This window comes from Camelus dromedarius, chromosome 7, assembly GCF_036321535.1.
Source record: "Camelus dromedarius isolate mCamDro1 chromosome 7, mCamDro1.pat, whole genome shotgun sequence".
NCBI classification, from domain to species: domain Eukaryota; kingdom Metazoa; phylum Chordata; class Mammalia; order Artiodactyla; family Camelidae; genus Camelus; species Camelus dromedarius.
This window is the reverse complement of record NC_087442.1, coordinates 4035168-4053245: the sequence shown is the minus strand read 5'-3', so window position 1 is coordinate 4053245 and position 18078 is coordinate 4035168. Positions and strand designations below refer to the sequence as shown.

At 39.6% G+C, this 18078-nt stretch overlaps 1 protein-coding gene across 2 annotated transcripts in view; it reads right to left on the bottom strand.

The window, feature by feature from the left end:
- The window catches only part of XRCC2 (X-ray repair cross complementing 2), a 160368-nt gene that overhangs the window by 141421 nt on the left and 869 nt on the right, over positions 1–18078 (bottom strand). For both annotated transcript variants that reach the window (XR_010381518.1, XM_031455756.2), the window contains exon 2: positions 6427–6508. Coding sequence is in view for 1 of the 2 variants with exons in the window: in XM_031455756.2 (XP_031311616.1) it covers positions 6427–6508 (82 nt within the window). In the remaining variant the exon portion in view is untranslated. The remainder of the gene's footprint in view (positions 1–6426; positions 6509–18078) is intronic.

Here is an 18078-nt window from a genome sequence, read left to right as displayed (position 1 = left end):
GGAGGGGATAACTCAGTGGTAGAGCGCATGCCTAGCAAGCATGAAGTCCTGGATTCCATCCCTAGTACCACCATTAAAAATCAATTACCTTCCCCTCAAATAAAAAATAAATACATAAAAGATTTTAATTAGAAAGATTCCCTCACGTCTCCCCACAAGGTATCAGCCTCAAGGAGTGAAACTGTTTTCACATTTAACAGTTGTTCATGGCTGCTCTTATTAAAAGTTAACATGGTGACGAAAACCACACTCAACCAGATGTTCAGGTTACCCTCTCCTACTTACATAACTGAGGAGCTGAGTGGAAATCTTACCCCTGCCTCCAAGTCTTTTACTGCCCTATGTTATAAGGAAGAGGACAAGCTACGTGCAGCAGATGGAGACACATTAACCCTGAACAAGTATTAACGGCAGTGAAGGAAAGCTGAAGACACAGTGTAGCAAGATGAATCTGATGGATCTGAAAGCGGTGTGAGGGCACAACAGGCAGGCAGCACCAAGCCTGGCCTCCCGTCCCCAGAAACGCAGGCAGGCACAGCATCGCAGCGGTCACCCTGCCTTCAGCACTCTACACGTGGCAGGGGACGACTTCTACCTCACTGGACCCTAATGACCACACTCGGAGGTGGACAGATCAACCCTGACCACCCTCCACCATCGTACTTAGCATGCTACAGACCCTGCCCATCTCCCTGGTTATATTTCCTGCTCGTGACTTCAAGGTTGGGACCTGAATCCCCAGCATATAAAGCACAGTATCTTCTGAATGCACTTCATCGGCTTAACCTTCTTAAGAACTTCTCGAAAGAAATCTAAAGAACGAAAATGTAAGTGCTGATTTGGGGAAGATTAAAGGCCCAGCGGTCAATTTTGGAACATGGCACTTTGAAAGGTAGCAGGTATGGCAGGGAGTCCCAGGCAAAGGTGTGACTGGGAGTAAGCTACAGAGAAACAGAACAGAAAGCTCTTTGTGGGGTGGGAGTACACCTAAAATTAAGACAGAGGGCCAAAACTCAATTCTCAGACTACACTCACAGTTAGAGGAGTCAGCAGGAACACAGATAAAACAGAAATTTAACAGAAAAATCAGGAGGAAAAAACAACACAGAACACAAAAGAAGGTTTCAAGAAAATGAAATAGTACTAAATAATACTAAATGTAGCAGAAAAGTTCTAAAAATAAAGAAAATGGCAGGGGAGAGGTAGGGAACAGATCACTGAACTGGTCCTGGATGGTAAACTTACAGCAGTAAATGTGTTGTTTTCAAAAGCACATTTAACATAAACATTATTTTATGAACTGAACTGTAAAAACTGAGATACTTAGAAGACAGACTGAAAAGGCACCACCGGGAGCAGTCCCTGCCTTCAGACTAAAGGCAAGGATGGAAATCACACTGTAGGAAGGCGGGGATACACGAGGAATTAGAAAAAGGACACAATGGTTTAGGCTCATTTAAAAAGCACAAAAAATTCAAAAGCAGTTTCATGTGGCTGGAGAGTCAAGTGAAGATAATTTATGGTAAGAGAAATGTAACACATTCTGAAATAGAAGAGCAGGGATTCCACAGGGAGATAGAAACACAAGTTATTGGTCAGAGGGTAACTGAGATAGTTATCTCTGGATATTTTCCAGAATTCTCGGAATAGGGAAAAAATGAAAACTTTGCCAAATATTTTCTTGGAGATGGGGTGGTGCTCATAAACACCTCTCAGCATAACCGACAAGAGTTCTGGTGCTTTGTGAGCACTCTCCAGCAGGGCTTACCAAGGCTTTCTAAACCCATACATTAAATAAGAAATATATATAATGGTTCCTTAGATCCTTGGTTCAGCATGACTTAAACTCAGACAAAGTTTAAGGTTGGCCAGGAGATTATTAGGTAGATAGAAACAGTCTTCTTCTACAGATTAACAGCAAAGCAGATAAAAAGGTCATTTATAACAACTGGGTAAGAAAAATCTGCAAACCTGGAAATTACACATGAATATTATCACTAAGGTTCTTGAACTAGATTCCCTACAAATATGTTTAATGATGAATTGGACTCAGTTTCATTGATTTTCATTTACTGTCTAATCATAAGATCAAAAATTGTATCCAAGCATTACGTTCTATATAGGAGACATGGTCCATTTAACTGTATTTTAAGTCACTATTTCATGTTTCTTCGAGCTGTTAAAAAAATCTCACCCTAGTCCAATCAAAGCATTGAGTATGACAACTTGCAGCTAAAGAAAAAAAAAATCCCACCTCTACAGTTTGACACTCAACAAATTAAACTAAATCAGAAAATCTGGATGGTTTGGCCTTGTTAGTTACTCTTACAAATAGAATGCTGTTAAGGGGTTTGGGTAACAGATTGTCAGAGTGAGTTTACCAATCTAAAGAGCCTTCAAATAAGGAAAAGAAAGAAAAGCCAAAAAATACATCATCTTGGTACAGCCTACTAATTTTATAACAAATATGTTAAATTTGCAGAATACAATCATTACAGCACTTAAGAGGCAATGAGCTTCTATGTGGTACTGAGTAACTACCACCCAAAAAAAGCATTAAAACTATGTTTACCATATAGCACTGTAAACTGCTGTAACCCCTAAGTCTCTTACTGACTCACTCTGAGCTACCCTGTAACAGCTTCTCATCAACTGCTGTTGTTGACAAACAATCCTTATAATCCTAGTCTTACGTCTGCTATTGCTCTGATGAGTACTTATCTAACCAGTTTTATAGCTCTAAAATCTATTCATTTTAAGTAAATATTTTTTTTTAGTGGCTGAACATGTTTTTAAAGTTTCTATAAATGTAATATTCAAATGTATAAGCTGTTTTTCAAATCCATGTTTCAATGACAGTTTCATAAGGCTCAACTTAACATCCTGACAGAGAGAATAGATAGTTCAATATTTTGTCTGATATGTTTGACGAAAATTTGTCATTTATTCTTGATAGTTTAGAATTTTCTGCTAACAGATCTGCTCTGCAGGAAATACCAAAGGGAGTCCTTCAGGATGAAGGAAAGGAGGAGAGAGGAACTTAAATCCAAACGAGTCAATAAAGAACACAGGTAAATATAACTACATGGTAAATATAAAAGACAGTATAAGCATGTTTTATACCTGTTAACTCTTTTTTTGTCTCATTTAAGATAAAACTGCATTAAATAATTCTAATGATTTTTACTAATTTTAAGTGTGTTTAAGTATATACTTCAGTATTATAAGTATATATAATGTATAAATACATAATGTCTAACAGCACAAAGAAGGGGGTAGGAATGGAATGATACATTACCAAAGTTCTTATAAAATATTGAAATTAAGATGGTACTTAATCCAATTAGATTGTTATCAATTAAGATGTTCATTGTAATCCTCAGGGCAATCATGAGGTAAATAACTCAAAAAGTAAAAATAATGACAAGGAATTAAAATGGAACACTAGAAATGCCTATTTAACACAAAAGAAGACAGTAAGGGAGGAACAGAGAAACAAAAAAGATATAAGACACACATGAAACAGACAGCAAAATGGTGGGCATAAACTTTAACTGATGATAATAAATGGATTAAAAAATCCAAACAAATGGCAAAAATTGACAAAATGGAATAAAAAACATGATCCAACTATAGGTTGTCTACAATGGGCACACTTTACATCCCAAGTCACAAGGTTGACAGTAAACAGGCAGAAAAAGAGATACTACGCAAACGGTAACCAGTAGAGCTGAAGTGGCTGCACTATCATCAGACAAAACACATTTTAAGACAAAAATTGTTATAGAGACAAGGATGTTGTGTTTTTTATTGTGGTAAAAGCAACATAAAATTTACCATCTTTGCCATTTTTAAGTGTGCAGTTCAGTAGTGTTAAGTACATTCACATTGTTGTGAAGCAGTCTACAGAACTTTTTCATCTCGCAAAACTGAAAACCTGTAACCATTAGACAACAGCTCTCCCTTTCTCCCTTCTCCCCAGTCCCTGGTGATCACCATTCTACCTTCTGTTTCTATGAATCTGACTATTTTAGGTGCTTCATGTAAGTGGGACCAGTAGTATTTTTCTTTTTGTGACTGGTTTATTTCACTTGGCATGTCCTCAAGGCTCATCTGTGATGTAGCATGTGTCAAAATACCCTTCCTTTTTAAGGCTGAATAGTATTCCATCGTATGTATATATGATTTTTCTTTATCCATTCATCTGTCAACAAACATCTGAGTTGCTTCCGTTTCTTAGCTGTTTTGAATAGTGCTGCTATGAACATAGGTGTGCAAATATCTGTTCAATCCCCTGCTTTCAATTCTCTTGGATATACACCCAGAAGTACAATTGGTGGATCATATGGTAGTTCTATTATTTATTTTTTGAGGAACCTCCAGACTGTTTTCCATAATGGCTGCACCATTTTACAGTCCCATCAACACAAGGGTACTAAATTGTCCACCGACTCACCAACACTTTTTTTTTTGATAGTAGCCATTCTAATGGGTGTGAGATGAATTTTATAACATAAGTCAATCCATCAATAAGATATAATAATGATAATAAATGTATATATGCCCAACAACACATGAAGCCCACAAAAACTGAACCAAAGGGAGAAATAGACAATTCACCAATAGTCAGACTCAATACCCCACTTGCAATAATGGATAGAACAACTGGACAGAAGGTCAGCAAGGAAACAGAATACCTGAACAACACTGAAAACCAACTAGAACCAAGAGACATCAATAAAACACTTGACCCACCTACAGCAGAACACATATTCTTCTCAAGTGCACATGGAACATTCTCCAGGACAGATCATATATTTGGCCATAAAACAAGTCTCGATAAATTTAAAGAGACTGAAATCAAATAAGTATGTTCTCTGATCAGAAAATAAAAACAGAAATCAGTTGCAATAACAACAGCTGTAAATCTTCTTGACCGTGGATTAGGTAATGGCGTCTCAGCTATGATATCAAAAGCATGATCAAGAAAAGCATAGATAAATTGAGGGACTTCATCAAAATTAATAACTTTGCACTTCAATGGAGGCCATCAAGATAGTGAAAAGACAACATACAGAATGGGAGAAAATATGTAAAAATCACGTATTTGATAAGGGACTTCTATCTAGAATATATAAAGGATTCATAACTCAGTAAAAAGAAAACCCAGTTTTGTAAACGGGCAAAAGATCTGAATTTCTCCAAAGTACACATACAAATTGCCGAAAAGCACATGCACCATGCTTAACACCATTAGCCATCAGGGAAATGTAAATCAAAACCACAAGGAGGCATCACTTCATACTCACTAGGAAGGCTATCGTCAAAAAGACAGACAATAACATGTTTGCAGGATGTGGGGAAATTGGAACACTCATACACTTTGCTGATGGTGACAAGGAAAATGTGGCAATTTCCAAAGCAGCTGCCTTGGAAAATAGTCTGGCAATTTCACCAAAGGTTGAACACCGAGTCCCCATACAGCTTGGCAGTCCCTCTCATTGGTATTACCCAAGACAACTGAAAATGCATCTCCACAGAAACACTCGTACACAAAATAACCACAGCATTCTTCATTACAACCAAAAAGCAGAAACAACCCAAATGTCCATCAACTGATGAATGGATAAATAAAATGTGGTGTATCTACACAAGAGAGTATTATCCAATAAAACAGAATGAACTACTGACGCATGCTACAATGTGGTGAATCAAGCAAAGTGAAGGAAATCAGTTATAAGAGACCGCATGCCCTATGATTCCGATTATGTGCAATGTCCAGAAAAGGCAAACCCGGACAGGCAGAAAGAAGACGAGCGGTTGCGCAGAGTTAAGGGGTGTGAGAGGGAGTGAGGAGCGACACTATCAGGCAGGGCTTCTTTCTGGGGTGAAGAAAATGTTCTACAGTTGACTGTGGTGACAGCTGCATGTGTGTGTGAACTGTACACTTTAGACGGGTGAATTCTCTTCTTTAAAGCTGCTGTATTAAAAGAGAAAGAACGACCTAAGCACACTACTTCGTTATCAGTTTCCCCTAGTGTAGAAGTGCTGATAGAACCAGTGGGTATATAGTTTCCCTGCCACGAAAATATTAACAGAACAGCCAGGTACCTAAGGACTTCCCTGTGATTCTCAAACTTCTAAAGAATAAAAACTCAGTAATAACAAAACTCCCACAAACTGTGTTGGGACTAAGGAGCTTGTTTGTTCTGAAGATTTACTGCAGATAAACCAAACTTCATCTCATCTGACACCGCCAGCAAAGGCTTGGAAGTGTCCCACCGCAATCTCTTTCTCAGGTTTTAACTTCACAGTTTAAGCCATCTAGGCTCTTGCCAAGAATATGTGTATATATATGAATATATGTCAGAAAAAACTTGTCTTATAAAACTTAATTTATATTTTGGCTGGAGATTGTGTTTTTACCATGCACAGGTGAATCTTCATCAGCAAACAGATATGGTTCTATGTCTTTCAAGGAACTTCTGCCTTCCAGTCGGGCAAGGAGCTTGTAAAAGAGAAAAAAAAAGGGAAGAAAACTCATTATCTAAAAATACAAAATCCTAGAAATTGACATATACAATTTTTCCAAAAGTCTATAAGGCTTTTCATAATGTTGAGGATCTGGAGGAAATTACGAAATAGGAAATACAATTTAGGAGAAAAAATTGTGTTCATTTATTCAGAAAATATTTTATTTTTTGTTTATGTACCAAACACTGGTGGTAGAGTCGCTGCCCTCAAAGGAGCTGATGTGTAGTTTGGATACAGGCCCACACTGCTAACTGCAAGGGGTCTTTTATCTTCCCTACTCCTTATAATTCTCTTTCTCACTCCACTTACCACACTTGTTACACAGTTACCAGATTTTCTTCTGTCTGCCCACTATCCTGTCAGCCCTCACCTAGGGAAAGTAAAGGGAGGAGACAATGGAGAAAGGTGGAGAAAAACGACCCTGAGAAGCTCCAGCTTGAATTCGTGAGGTGAACAGGGCAGAGCCAGGCATAACTGGCAGATGGGACCACGTCAGCCGAGGTGCAAAGGTTATAAACAGCAGTGCGCACAGGCCAGCTGGAAGGAAGTTTGAACTGCTAGAGCTGGTGGCGTGAAACAGGCAGGAGACAATGAAGTCATAAAAGAACAGAAGTGAGGTCGTGAAAGGTCTTGGATGCCACGTTTAGCAGTTTGCTCTTTGGCTTGCAGTAAGAGCAAGGGGTTTTAAGAAGCAGTCTACAACAGCTGAAGAGTAGAGAGCTGGGACTCGAGAACCAGACCTGCTGGGTCACTTCTCTAGGCCTGAGGTTTCTCATTAGTAGTGTTTCAAGAGCGCCTGGCACAGAGCAAGCACTGTGTAAGTATGAGGTGTTATCTGCATTTCAAACAGATCATCCTGGTGGCTACTAGGGGGTGGGTGTGAGAGGAAAGGCAGACGTGGAGAAAAGGCTGGAGTCTGTCGCGCTAACCTGGAGGAGGAGTGCCCGCACCAAGACAGAGTTAGGACCACAGCAAGCAGAATTCCCAGACTGACAACGGAAACGTAATCAAAGTTGATTCTCAAGGTTCTAAGGAGCGACACAGATTAGACAACCCTTCTATAGAACAACAAAAGCACATCACAAATGGAAGAAAAGCACTTATCCTTTATAGTTTGTTTGTTTTTTTTAAACAGAAGTAAGAGCTTCAGAAAGAATTCCTGCAGTGATGAAAAGGTTCTGTGCATTAAGCTGCCCTCAAAGAACCTGCAGGTAGGTCCTCTAGGAGATGAGGTTTTACTCCACAAGCTAAGACTGCTAACTACACGAGGAGGAGAGTGCTCTGAATTACAGCCGAGGCTCCAAGCATGCACCTGTGGTGTCAGTTGTTCTCATAAATACTAAGACATCATCTTTTTCACTAAGCTGACAATGCGCTGATGGTGCAACAGCGAAGGTGGGTAGAACTGTTGGCACCAGCACACTCACAGCAGTGGCACCAAACTGCATCAGTATACACGGTATTCTTCACCACTCACAGGAAAAAAAACCCAAACAAGCAAAACTATTTTTATGTAAGAATGGTTTTTGATGAGGCAGTAAAAAGTGTTAGTTCTATTAAATCATGACCTTTGAGTACTTTTGAAAATATTCCTTGTAATGACATGGGAAGCATGTTAGTAGGAAAGAATTTAACCTTGACCAGAGAGGTCCGGCCTTTGCCCTGGGCTTCTGGGAGATAATCTCTAGGCCTCTTGGAATATCCTGCTGATAAAAGTGTCATTGTTTACCTGGGGACCCTGAGCCACACCAGACAGTCTAACAGTGTGAGTGGAGGTGGGGGCCCCAGGTCGGCTCAGCCTCTGGTATCCCTGGGCTGGAGCCGGAGGCTGGTTGTTTGGGCGGCTATGCCTGCATGACAGCCTCATGAAGACCCTGGACACCGGAGTTCAGGTGAGCTGGCAATCGAGGTCAGAATGAGCGAGGTCTTGAGGACCTGGAACTCTGCAATTGGTCCAAAGTGAAGGCAGTCTTGGGGACTTACCCTAACTTCACATATAGATAAAGCACTTTTGCTCTGAATTGAAATACAATGGTTTTTCTCTAGGAAAAGCAATTGTGTGATTATCTGAGCTGGATACTTTTTCATTGAATACCTTTAATTTGAAAGAACGACCGACAGACAAGTCACGACTATACAGACTTTGGAATCTGGCAGACATTTTATTGAAAACAAAGAAAGCGAGCCTGTCACTTTTAGGGAAAAGAACTGACAGTATCTGTTGCCAATGATAAAATCTGAATTTTGGGAAACTTTTATCCACTACTGTGAGCTTGTCAGGTTCCCAATACTTCAGGTATTGGTGAAATCACTGGTGACTTTAACAGATGTGACTTTGAGGGGATAATTATTTAACAAAATGTGTCAATACCTGGAAGATCAGTATAACTCAGTGAACCAATATTTCCAAGTGACCAATGTATGATGTCAAGTCACTTCGGGTTAAGAGTCACTCCAAGTTTAAAACAGATCAGTAGGTTGTAATGTATGAAAAGTTCATTGATAAATTTCATATCCTATGTTGCAATTAACTTCTAGGAAAATGACTACTTGTCAAGTTTTAGTGTAGTATCAGGGAAGAATATCCACAGTTATCTGAAAAGATTCTTAAAATTCTCCTCCCTTTACTAACCATGTAACTGTGAGAGGCAGGTAGTCTTCATCAACTTTAACCAGAACCACATATAGTAACAGGCTGGATACAGAAAAGAGATGCAAACCCAGTTAACTTCTCTTCAGCTAAACATTAAAGAGACTTACAAATATGTAAAATCATGTCACTCCTCACTACATTTTTTCTTTAGAAAAATATAGCTATTCTTCATAAAAATATTTCTGATAATATTCAATGGGTTTATTATTGGGTATATTCAGTTGGGTCACTGGTACACAAATGTAAGTATTTTAAATTTCTCAGTTTCATTGACAGATATAACCTCATAAACAAAAGCTCTTTTGCTGATGGACGTTAACTGGACCAACTGTGATGATCATTTTGCAATATATACAAATAATGAATCATTATGTTCTACACCTGAAACTAACATAATGTTATGTCTATTACACCTCAAAAAAACCCAAACAAACCCCACAACCAACAAAAAACAAAAACCACAACTCTCTGAAATCCCCAATAATTTTAAAATGTGTAATGCAGTCCCTAAAGCTAAAAAGTATGAGAACCACTGAGTTAGAAGGCTGAGAGTCCAAGGTGAAGGAGAAAACAGAGAAACGTCCACGGACAAGATGGAGCATAGGATATGACTATAAAGTGTTTTAAAAAGCAAGCATACAAATGACTAACATCCTTATCAGGAAGATTAACTTGAGAAGTTACTCCAATTTTTCACTCTTACTGCCATTGCTCAAGATATTTTAGAATCCTCATCTCTTGAGAATCCCTTGTGTATTCAAAAAAGCATTAGAATTTTATTGACATGACTCTTAGAAAAAGGTAGTATTACTCCTTTTACCAAACTGCCTGACTTTGACAATTTGCATCTGACTTTCCCCTATTATTAAAAAGTCAAATTCATTTTCAAAGAATGAAAACCATCACTAAGAACTTTCAAAACAATGTTTTACAAAGCCAAAAGCAGGATATACTGAATACAGAGGGAGTGAAAGTAACTCCCAGAACTTGAAACTTTACAAATAATGGAAATTAACAATTTATAGAAGTCACTTGATGGGATATATTCCAAACCTAAGCAGAAAATACCCTAAAATTTTGGCATAAACCTGACTGTTGTATAATTTAAAATGAAAAATGTTGTCCAGATTTGAGGAATGAGTTGAAAGAAGCTAGGTATAACCAATCTGGAGTTTCAGTAGGGCAAAGGGTAAGTTAAGTAAGGGTAAAGGGAACCCTAATAAGTTCTGCTTGACATGACAGTTTGCTCCTTTCAGGGAAGATTAACACATCAGGCAAACAGAGCTCAGTTGATGGTAGCTATTAAGACAATTCAACTATTTCTCTTGATTCTCTAAGCAACCTTTCTGAGCCCAAATTTCCTAACTGGAAGAGAATACACAGTGGACACAACAATTCTGGTCTATTTGGCAGTTGCACTAGTGTTGTAAATTACTACATTCGGCATTTGGTTTGTAAATCAGCATCTGCTAGGTTTTATTGTCCTAACAACAGCATCTAATAACAGCTAATGTTTGTACCTGCTGCGGTATCAGTGGTTCACAACTTACATACATTATCTCTTTTGACTGTCACATTAACTCTATTTGTTATCATTCTATTTTTCAGATGAGAAAATAAGTAGACACCAGAGTCAGGATCTAACCGAGATCTCTCTGGCTCCCCAAGCCCAGAATTTGCCCACTGTGAGACAGAGCCTCAGTCACGTCACTGAGTCGGGCAAAATCTGAGTACCCGGATGAAACAGTTTTTGGACTTACTAAGCTAAAGACCAAACCAATGTGATGTCCTGTCTAGAAAATTATCCCAACAAGGAGCCCTAAATGTTTCAACAGCAACATCAATACTGAGCAAGCATACAGTCTGCAAAAGGGATAATACTCAACAATACAGATATTCATTGGTAAACATTTCAGGTAAGTCAACAGTACTCCAGGAACTGAGTAAGGCACTGGGGATACACAGGTAAAACAGACACAGTAACTATCCTCAAAGAATTTACCAGGGGAGAGCCAAAAGATTTAAAAAGTACAATACAGCATGGCAGGTATTGTAACAGAAATAAATACGGGATGCTATGAAGGCATAAAAGATAGTCGATGGTAATCTGTGTGAGAGGTACCTTTAATTTTGAATGAGGGATTGAGCATACAGTTCTTTCGGACACATACAAAATGTTCACTGATACAGAAATGCTTTTTTTCTTTCCACCTGGAATGTCCTTTACCTGTTCTCTCAATTAAATTCCCTAAGACCCAGACTATTGAAAGAATGAAAATTCTACACATTCCTCAGGGCCACCTTCCATGAGTTATTACCTTACTTAACACAGTACCAGCCAGTCTCCCTCACCTGGATGTAAAAGCTTAAAAAGAAAAGGGTCTACCTTGGCTCACCACCAATTCCAAAATGCTTTACATTTGGCAGAAACTTAGTAGCTGCCTGTTAAGTTGAAGGTAAACAGGACATAGGTGGGTAGAATCAGGGTTAGGATGGAGAGTAAAAAGAACCTCAAATTATGTAGATTTTCTACATGCGTGGACGATCTATGCAAACTTCTGCTGAACAGAAGTCCATGAGTATTCTTACAGCTGTCATCAAAGTTCTTAATGCTTACTAACAAAAGTCTGTTTTATAGGCAATCATATACCTTCAATGCCTGTTAAAGAAAGTATGTATCATGCAGATGTTTTAAAACATCATTTAATTATGCAAAGGCTTACACTAGCGCAGGAGAGCTTAAAGATCAAATTAACCAGAAATGAATGAAGTTAAGGCAAACACGTGCATATAATTTGGATAAAGGCTCATTTCCCTTGACCTTTTTTGATTAAATCTGTTTGCAGACAGTCCCCAGCAGCAAGGCTTCAAACCAGTTAAGTGTAAAAGGTGACCTAAAGAAGTAAACATCCTAAACCCAATATTCCCACCCTGCCCTGTAACAGGCCTGGATTCCACTTACAGATTGAATACAATTCTTAGTAGTTCTACTACATATATAGAGGAAGTTTACTTCAGGCAAACATATGTAACTGTTTTAACAGAAAGAGAGGAGCTAGAATGAGGGGGAAGGCAGGGAAAGCAGCTCTGTGTTAACACGCATGTGGTCCATGAAAAATCCGGCCCTTATCATGATAGTCCCTTAAATTAAAGGACTAATTCTTTTTCACTTGTGAATTAGGCTCCTTCACCACTGAGGAAACTCAACTGTCTTTCAGGGCAGAGTACTAGATCTGGCTCTTCAATTAAGCTTTTGTTTACATTATATAGAATAGACAACTGTTACTCAAATACTAAATAGTTAAATTCCATTGTTTCTAAGTATATTCCCTGAAGAGCTCCTGCTTTTATAACTAGTATTTTTTTAAAAAAAGCAACCATCCTGTAAGAAGGAAAAATAGATACATAACTGACTAAGCAGCATTAATTTCTAGCAGAATTCATAAGGACTAAATTCTAAATTTGACATCCACAAATTACTAATTTCATTAAATGTATTCTTAAGATTTCACTAGAAGTTATATCAGACTGTGCTTCAAAATTTCATTTAGACTGTAAGATCAACTATATGCAAGATCCCAGACACAGTAAAGCACACAATCAAAACTGCAGGAGCTGGGAACCCTGCTCCCAGGTGATGAGTATTCAGCTAAAACACCTTTGTTTAGCTCACAGGAAGCATCCCTACCAGGCTCACCGGTGAATGACTGCAGGAAGGGATTAACACATCCCCTCCAGAGGCTGACTGAAACCAGGAAATGTTTGCCTTTACTCCCTCTCCTTTTAGTATAAAAGAAGCCTGAATTCTAACTCAGGCAAGATGGTTCTTTGGGACATTAGTCCCCCATTTTCTCGGTCTGCTGGCTTTCCAAATAAAATCACTACTCCTTGCCCCCTTGCCTCCCCTATTCTCTCATCCTCTCATCCCCAGGGAAGGAGAGACTTTTTCCAGTGGATTATTTTGAGAGCAGGAACTAGACACACACTTATCAGCCCCTTCCTGGGTCCTGCCAGCTTGCCTGCAGGAATAACATAATTCTACTGTTTCTAGACTTCAGTCTAGTAGGAGGGGCACTTATAAACAAGCATCTGGCAACATAAAGATTGATGAAAACCTTGACAAGAGCACTTTTAGTGGAAGGTGGAGCCAGAAGCCAGGTTACAGTGGGCTAAAGAGTGAATGAGATAAGGAAGTTTGGGCACAGAGCACAAACTACTCTTTGCTCTGCTGGGGAGTAAGGGAATGGGGCTGAACGGGGATTTGATGTCTAGGGAGCTTTTTTTGGCTTATTTGGTATTTATTGTGTTATGTTAGGATACAGATGGAAACGACTGGTAGAAAAGAAGATTCCAGATGCAGAAGATGGAGGAAAATGGTCACAGGAGTGGGAATATCTGCAGGAGCAATGTCCTTGAGGGGGAGGAATGGGGTGGATGGAATTCAAATCCCATGTGGAGAAGGTGCCCTTTCTTAGACGCAGAAATATTTATTCTACTTTACAGGAGGGAATTTAGAGAAAATCAATACATATATTATTATCAATATAGACTTGATGAAAAAGCAGGAGTTGCTATATTACTATGCAATAGAGCAGACTTCCAAGCAAAGAAAATTACTGGAGACAAAGAGGGACACTACGTAATGATAAAATTCCTAGTGTCAATCCACCAGGAAGATGTATGATCCTAAATGTACATGCATCAAAGAGTCTCAAAATACATGAAGCAAAACTCACAGAGCTGAAAGGACTAACAGACAAATCCACAATTACAGCTGGGGCTTCAACACCCACTTCTCAGCAAACAACAGACTTACTAGAAGATCTGAACAATACAGTCAGCAGGATCTAATTCACATCTACAGGACCATCTAACAGCAGCGGAATGTACTTTTTTTTCAAGTGCCCAAGGAATATTAATCAAGATATATTACATTCTGGGCCATGAAACAAACCTCAACAAATTTAAAAGAACTGAAATCACACAAAGTATGTTTGACTATAATAGAAACAAACTAGAAATCAGCAACAGACAACAGGAAAAAATAAGGGAGTTCCTGTGAATTTTTTCATCAATGACAGATGAGGCAGTGCAGAAAGAGGGCAGAAGGAAGAGGAGGAAGGCATGAAATTTATCCATTTAACAATGATTGGTGCCCATTGTGGGCTACATGTTGTTCTAAACACTGAGACTTAAAGGAGTAAACCCGACAGAGAACAAAATCTGCAACCTCGATCCTTAAATGGCAGGCATGAGGGGTGGGGAGGAAGACAACAGTGTAAGATGTCAGGCATGATAAGTGTTAAGAAGAATAAACAGAGGTTCCTCTAGGAATAAAGATTAACAGTAGGAAGGACCTCCTTATACTGGATGGAAAAGCTTCTTCTCTAAGTTGGCATGTGAGCAGAAACTTGATGCCAGTGAGGAAGTGAGCCATGTCAGCTTCTGAGGGAACAGCGATCTAGGCAGAGTGAACAGAAACTGCAAAGGCTCAGAGGCTGATGCCCGTCTGGCACATTCAAGGACCAGCAGGGACAAGAGTGAAGGCAGTGAGGGAAGAGCAATGAGAGAGAGAGAGGTAGATGAGATCAGGAAGGCAGAAGAGATCAGAGGTCATGGGAGGGGCTGAAGGGCAAACCACACAATTTGCAAGTCACACGTCACTGTAGGAAACAGGATTCTGGATCTTACCGCAAATGATACATGAGCCTCTGGAAAGCTCGGAGCAGTAGAGTCTGTTTATGTCTTGAGTGAATCACCCTGGATACTATGTGGACTACACATTAGAATAAGTGTGGACAGGGCGGAGCAGAGACCAGTCGGGGGGCTGCTGCCGTCAAGTGGGTGATGGTTATTAGGAATAGGAATCGCTGCAGTGAAGACAGTGAGAGTGGTCAAACCCAGGATACATACTGCAGGTTAGAAGACAGATTTGCTAATGACTGTGGGTTGGTAAGGGAGGAAAAAAAGAGGACTCAAGAATGACTTGAAGGTTTTTGCCTTGAGCAACAGGTAGAACAAATTCACCATTTAACAAGACAGGGAAGACTTGGGAGGAAGCAGGTTGAGGTGTGGGTGTACGTGTGTGGTGGCAAATCAAGACTTCAATTTGGAGCATATTAAAGTTTTTTCTCTGAATCTAGGATTCAATCGTGATGAGCATGTTAACTGCAGGATGCCTACTGGACATCCGTGTGGATATGTCAAAAAGATAATAGAACAGATGTGTCTGAAAACCAGGAATAAGGCTGGACTTGACAGATGTTTTGCAATGAGAAAATGAATTAATTACTGGAAAAGCATAGGTGGACTGGGAGTCCACTTGAGATTGATGGTTATAAATTTAAAATGAAATGAAGTCAGCCTAGTTGTGATTTTCTTTAGCAATATTCAGCTGAGTGGGCAGAGACACTCAGTGAAAGTCGACAGCTGGGTTTAATGGTTAGGAAAGTAGGTTAGGATGTGGAGACAAGGAAGTTGAAGGTATTCACAATGGCAACGAAGGAGCACTTGTTCTATTCTGGGTAAGAAAAGCGAAGAGAGAAGGGGACATACATTGTTCTAAGTCTATGACACAAAACTGAAATATTATTATTTAATAAATATTAAATTTGTCTTACTGAATATTTGCCTCTGGCAAAAAGGTCACCCTGTACCTTTTCTAAGAAAAGAAAATCAGTCATTGTTAATAAATATTTATCAGCTGTTTCCTATGGAGGGAACACTGTGCTTAGTGAAAGGATACAAAGAAATATTAAGAACCCACCTTCCAGAAGTATAGCTGAGAGGGAACTGAGAAGTCATAATCGACCACTCCCATTTTACAAAGATAGAAGTCAAGTTTTATTAACTTAACCAAAATCACCAAGCTTGTTCCTGACAGAGCCAAGACCAGAACTTCCAGCCAAGCACTATCCATCTCAGCCTCCAAAATGACACCAGAAGATTTCCGGGAAAATGTACAAAAATTCGCCTTGGGAAATGATCACTGGGGTGGAGAAGTTTTCCACTTTTCACATCAGTGCTGCTGGAATTTTCTGCCATAAGCACACACTACTTTAATAATATAACAGAACTGTTATAGTGAAGTTAATTAAGGAAAAAAGAAGCAGTATGTGCATGACAACCAAAACTGGACACTTTAAATTTTTTATCCACTGATTATCTTTAAACTCAAGGCACGTTTGCATTTTCGAGAAAATGTCAAGCGCACCACTACTTAACAACCACGTGCAAATGATGCCATTTGGTGGATGACACCAGTATACTGCCAAGATCACCGTGAAGGTCTCCTGATAACTCTCAGCGGAATATAAAAGCAAAAATGCCATTGCTTCTGGGCGGAAGTAAGGGGAAGAACAGATTACTCTGTCACACACTGCATTCAAATGTGAGTTTCGTATAGTCAGAGGCTCCTTATATAACCTTTCCACTCGCTATCTGGGCCACCATAAAATGCATCCCTAGAATCTGTTAAACAAAAATATTCTTTGCAACTTTGTTTTCTTGTATGAAATGTCTTTTCCCTAATATTCACAAGATGTGGGAAAAGTCAGCTGTTTTATAGGGTGGTTATTCTCGTGAATTAAGACTTTTAAGTAGCTTATTGCAGTTTCTTGGGATAGCTTATGACCTCAGATATCTTCCTCAACACAATGCCTCCAACATTACGTAGACGAATGTGCACAGAAAGAAAACACAACCTGAACAAATAAAGCAACGGCCATACGGTGCCCAGCGCCTATGGGAAAAGAGACCTGCTTAGTTGGTTTTGTTGACAAAAAGGAAAAAGAATAAAGGAGCACCAATCGCCCAGCTGACTATTCTCCTCTCCACCCCACCCGACTCCAAAGTAGTATGAGCAAAACAACCCTGCTGAGGGTCCCCAGACAGCCTAGGCCGGCCCGCGATATGACGCTGAATTCTTCATTCAGTGATTTGACTGTACTGGGCTCTCCTTTTTTGGGGATGCTAGGCATGTTCTGACTCCAGAAGTCACTAAATTTAACCTGGCTTTCAAATTACCATTTAAATAAGTAAGGCTGAAACAACTAAGTCCTACACAACACAGGGAACAATATTCAGTATCTTGTAATAGCCTATAACGAAAAGCAGGAAGAGGAATATACATTTACATATGTATACCTGAATCACTATGTTGTACACCAGAAACTAACACAATACTGTAAATTGACTATACTTCAATGAAAACGATAAATATGATTTTAAAAATAAATAAATAAGGTTATAGCTCTTTGCAGTTCTTACATCAAAAAGTGCCTCTCTTCTTAAGGGGCAAGGGTTGGTGAACTATGGCCAGGAGGCCAAATCCTCCAGGTTAAAAAAGTAAAAGTTTGGGGGGAGGATATAGCTCAGAGGTAGTGCATGCACAAGGTCCTGAGTTCAATCCCCAGTCCCTCCACTAAACAAATAAGTAAACCTAATTACCTCCCCCATCGCCCCCCCAAAACAAAACCGAAAATACATGAAAAATAAAAGTTTTATTGGAACCCAGCTGTGCTCACTGGTTTCCACATCTACCGCCGCCTTCACATTAGAGCTGAGTGGTTGTAACAGAGACGGAACCGCCGGCAAAGCCCAAATGTTGACCACCTGGCCCTCCCCAGGGAAAGCTTGCAGGCTCATTTTACTGAGTGTTGCTTCCTCTCCCTCACCTGCTCAAAGGCTCCTTCACAACCCACCTCTACCTATTTCTCAGGACTTACTTCCTAACACTGTTTTCCCTCGTTAGCTTTGTTCCAACCACAGAGAACTACTCGCAGTTCCCCTAAATCGGCCTGCTCCTGCTGAACACAGAACCTACATCCTTGCAACTCCCTGCCCCGAAAGTCACCCTCCCCTCGCCAAGCTAACCTCAACAGGTCCCTAAA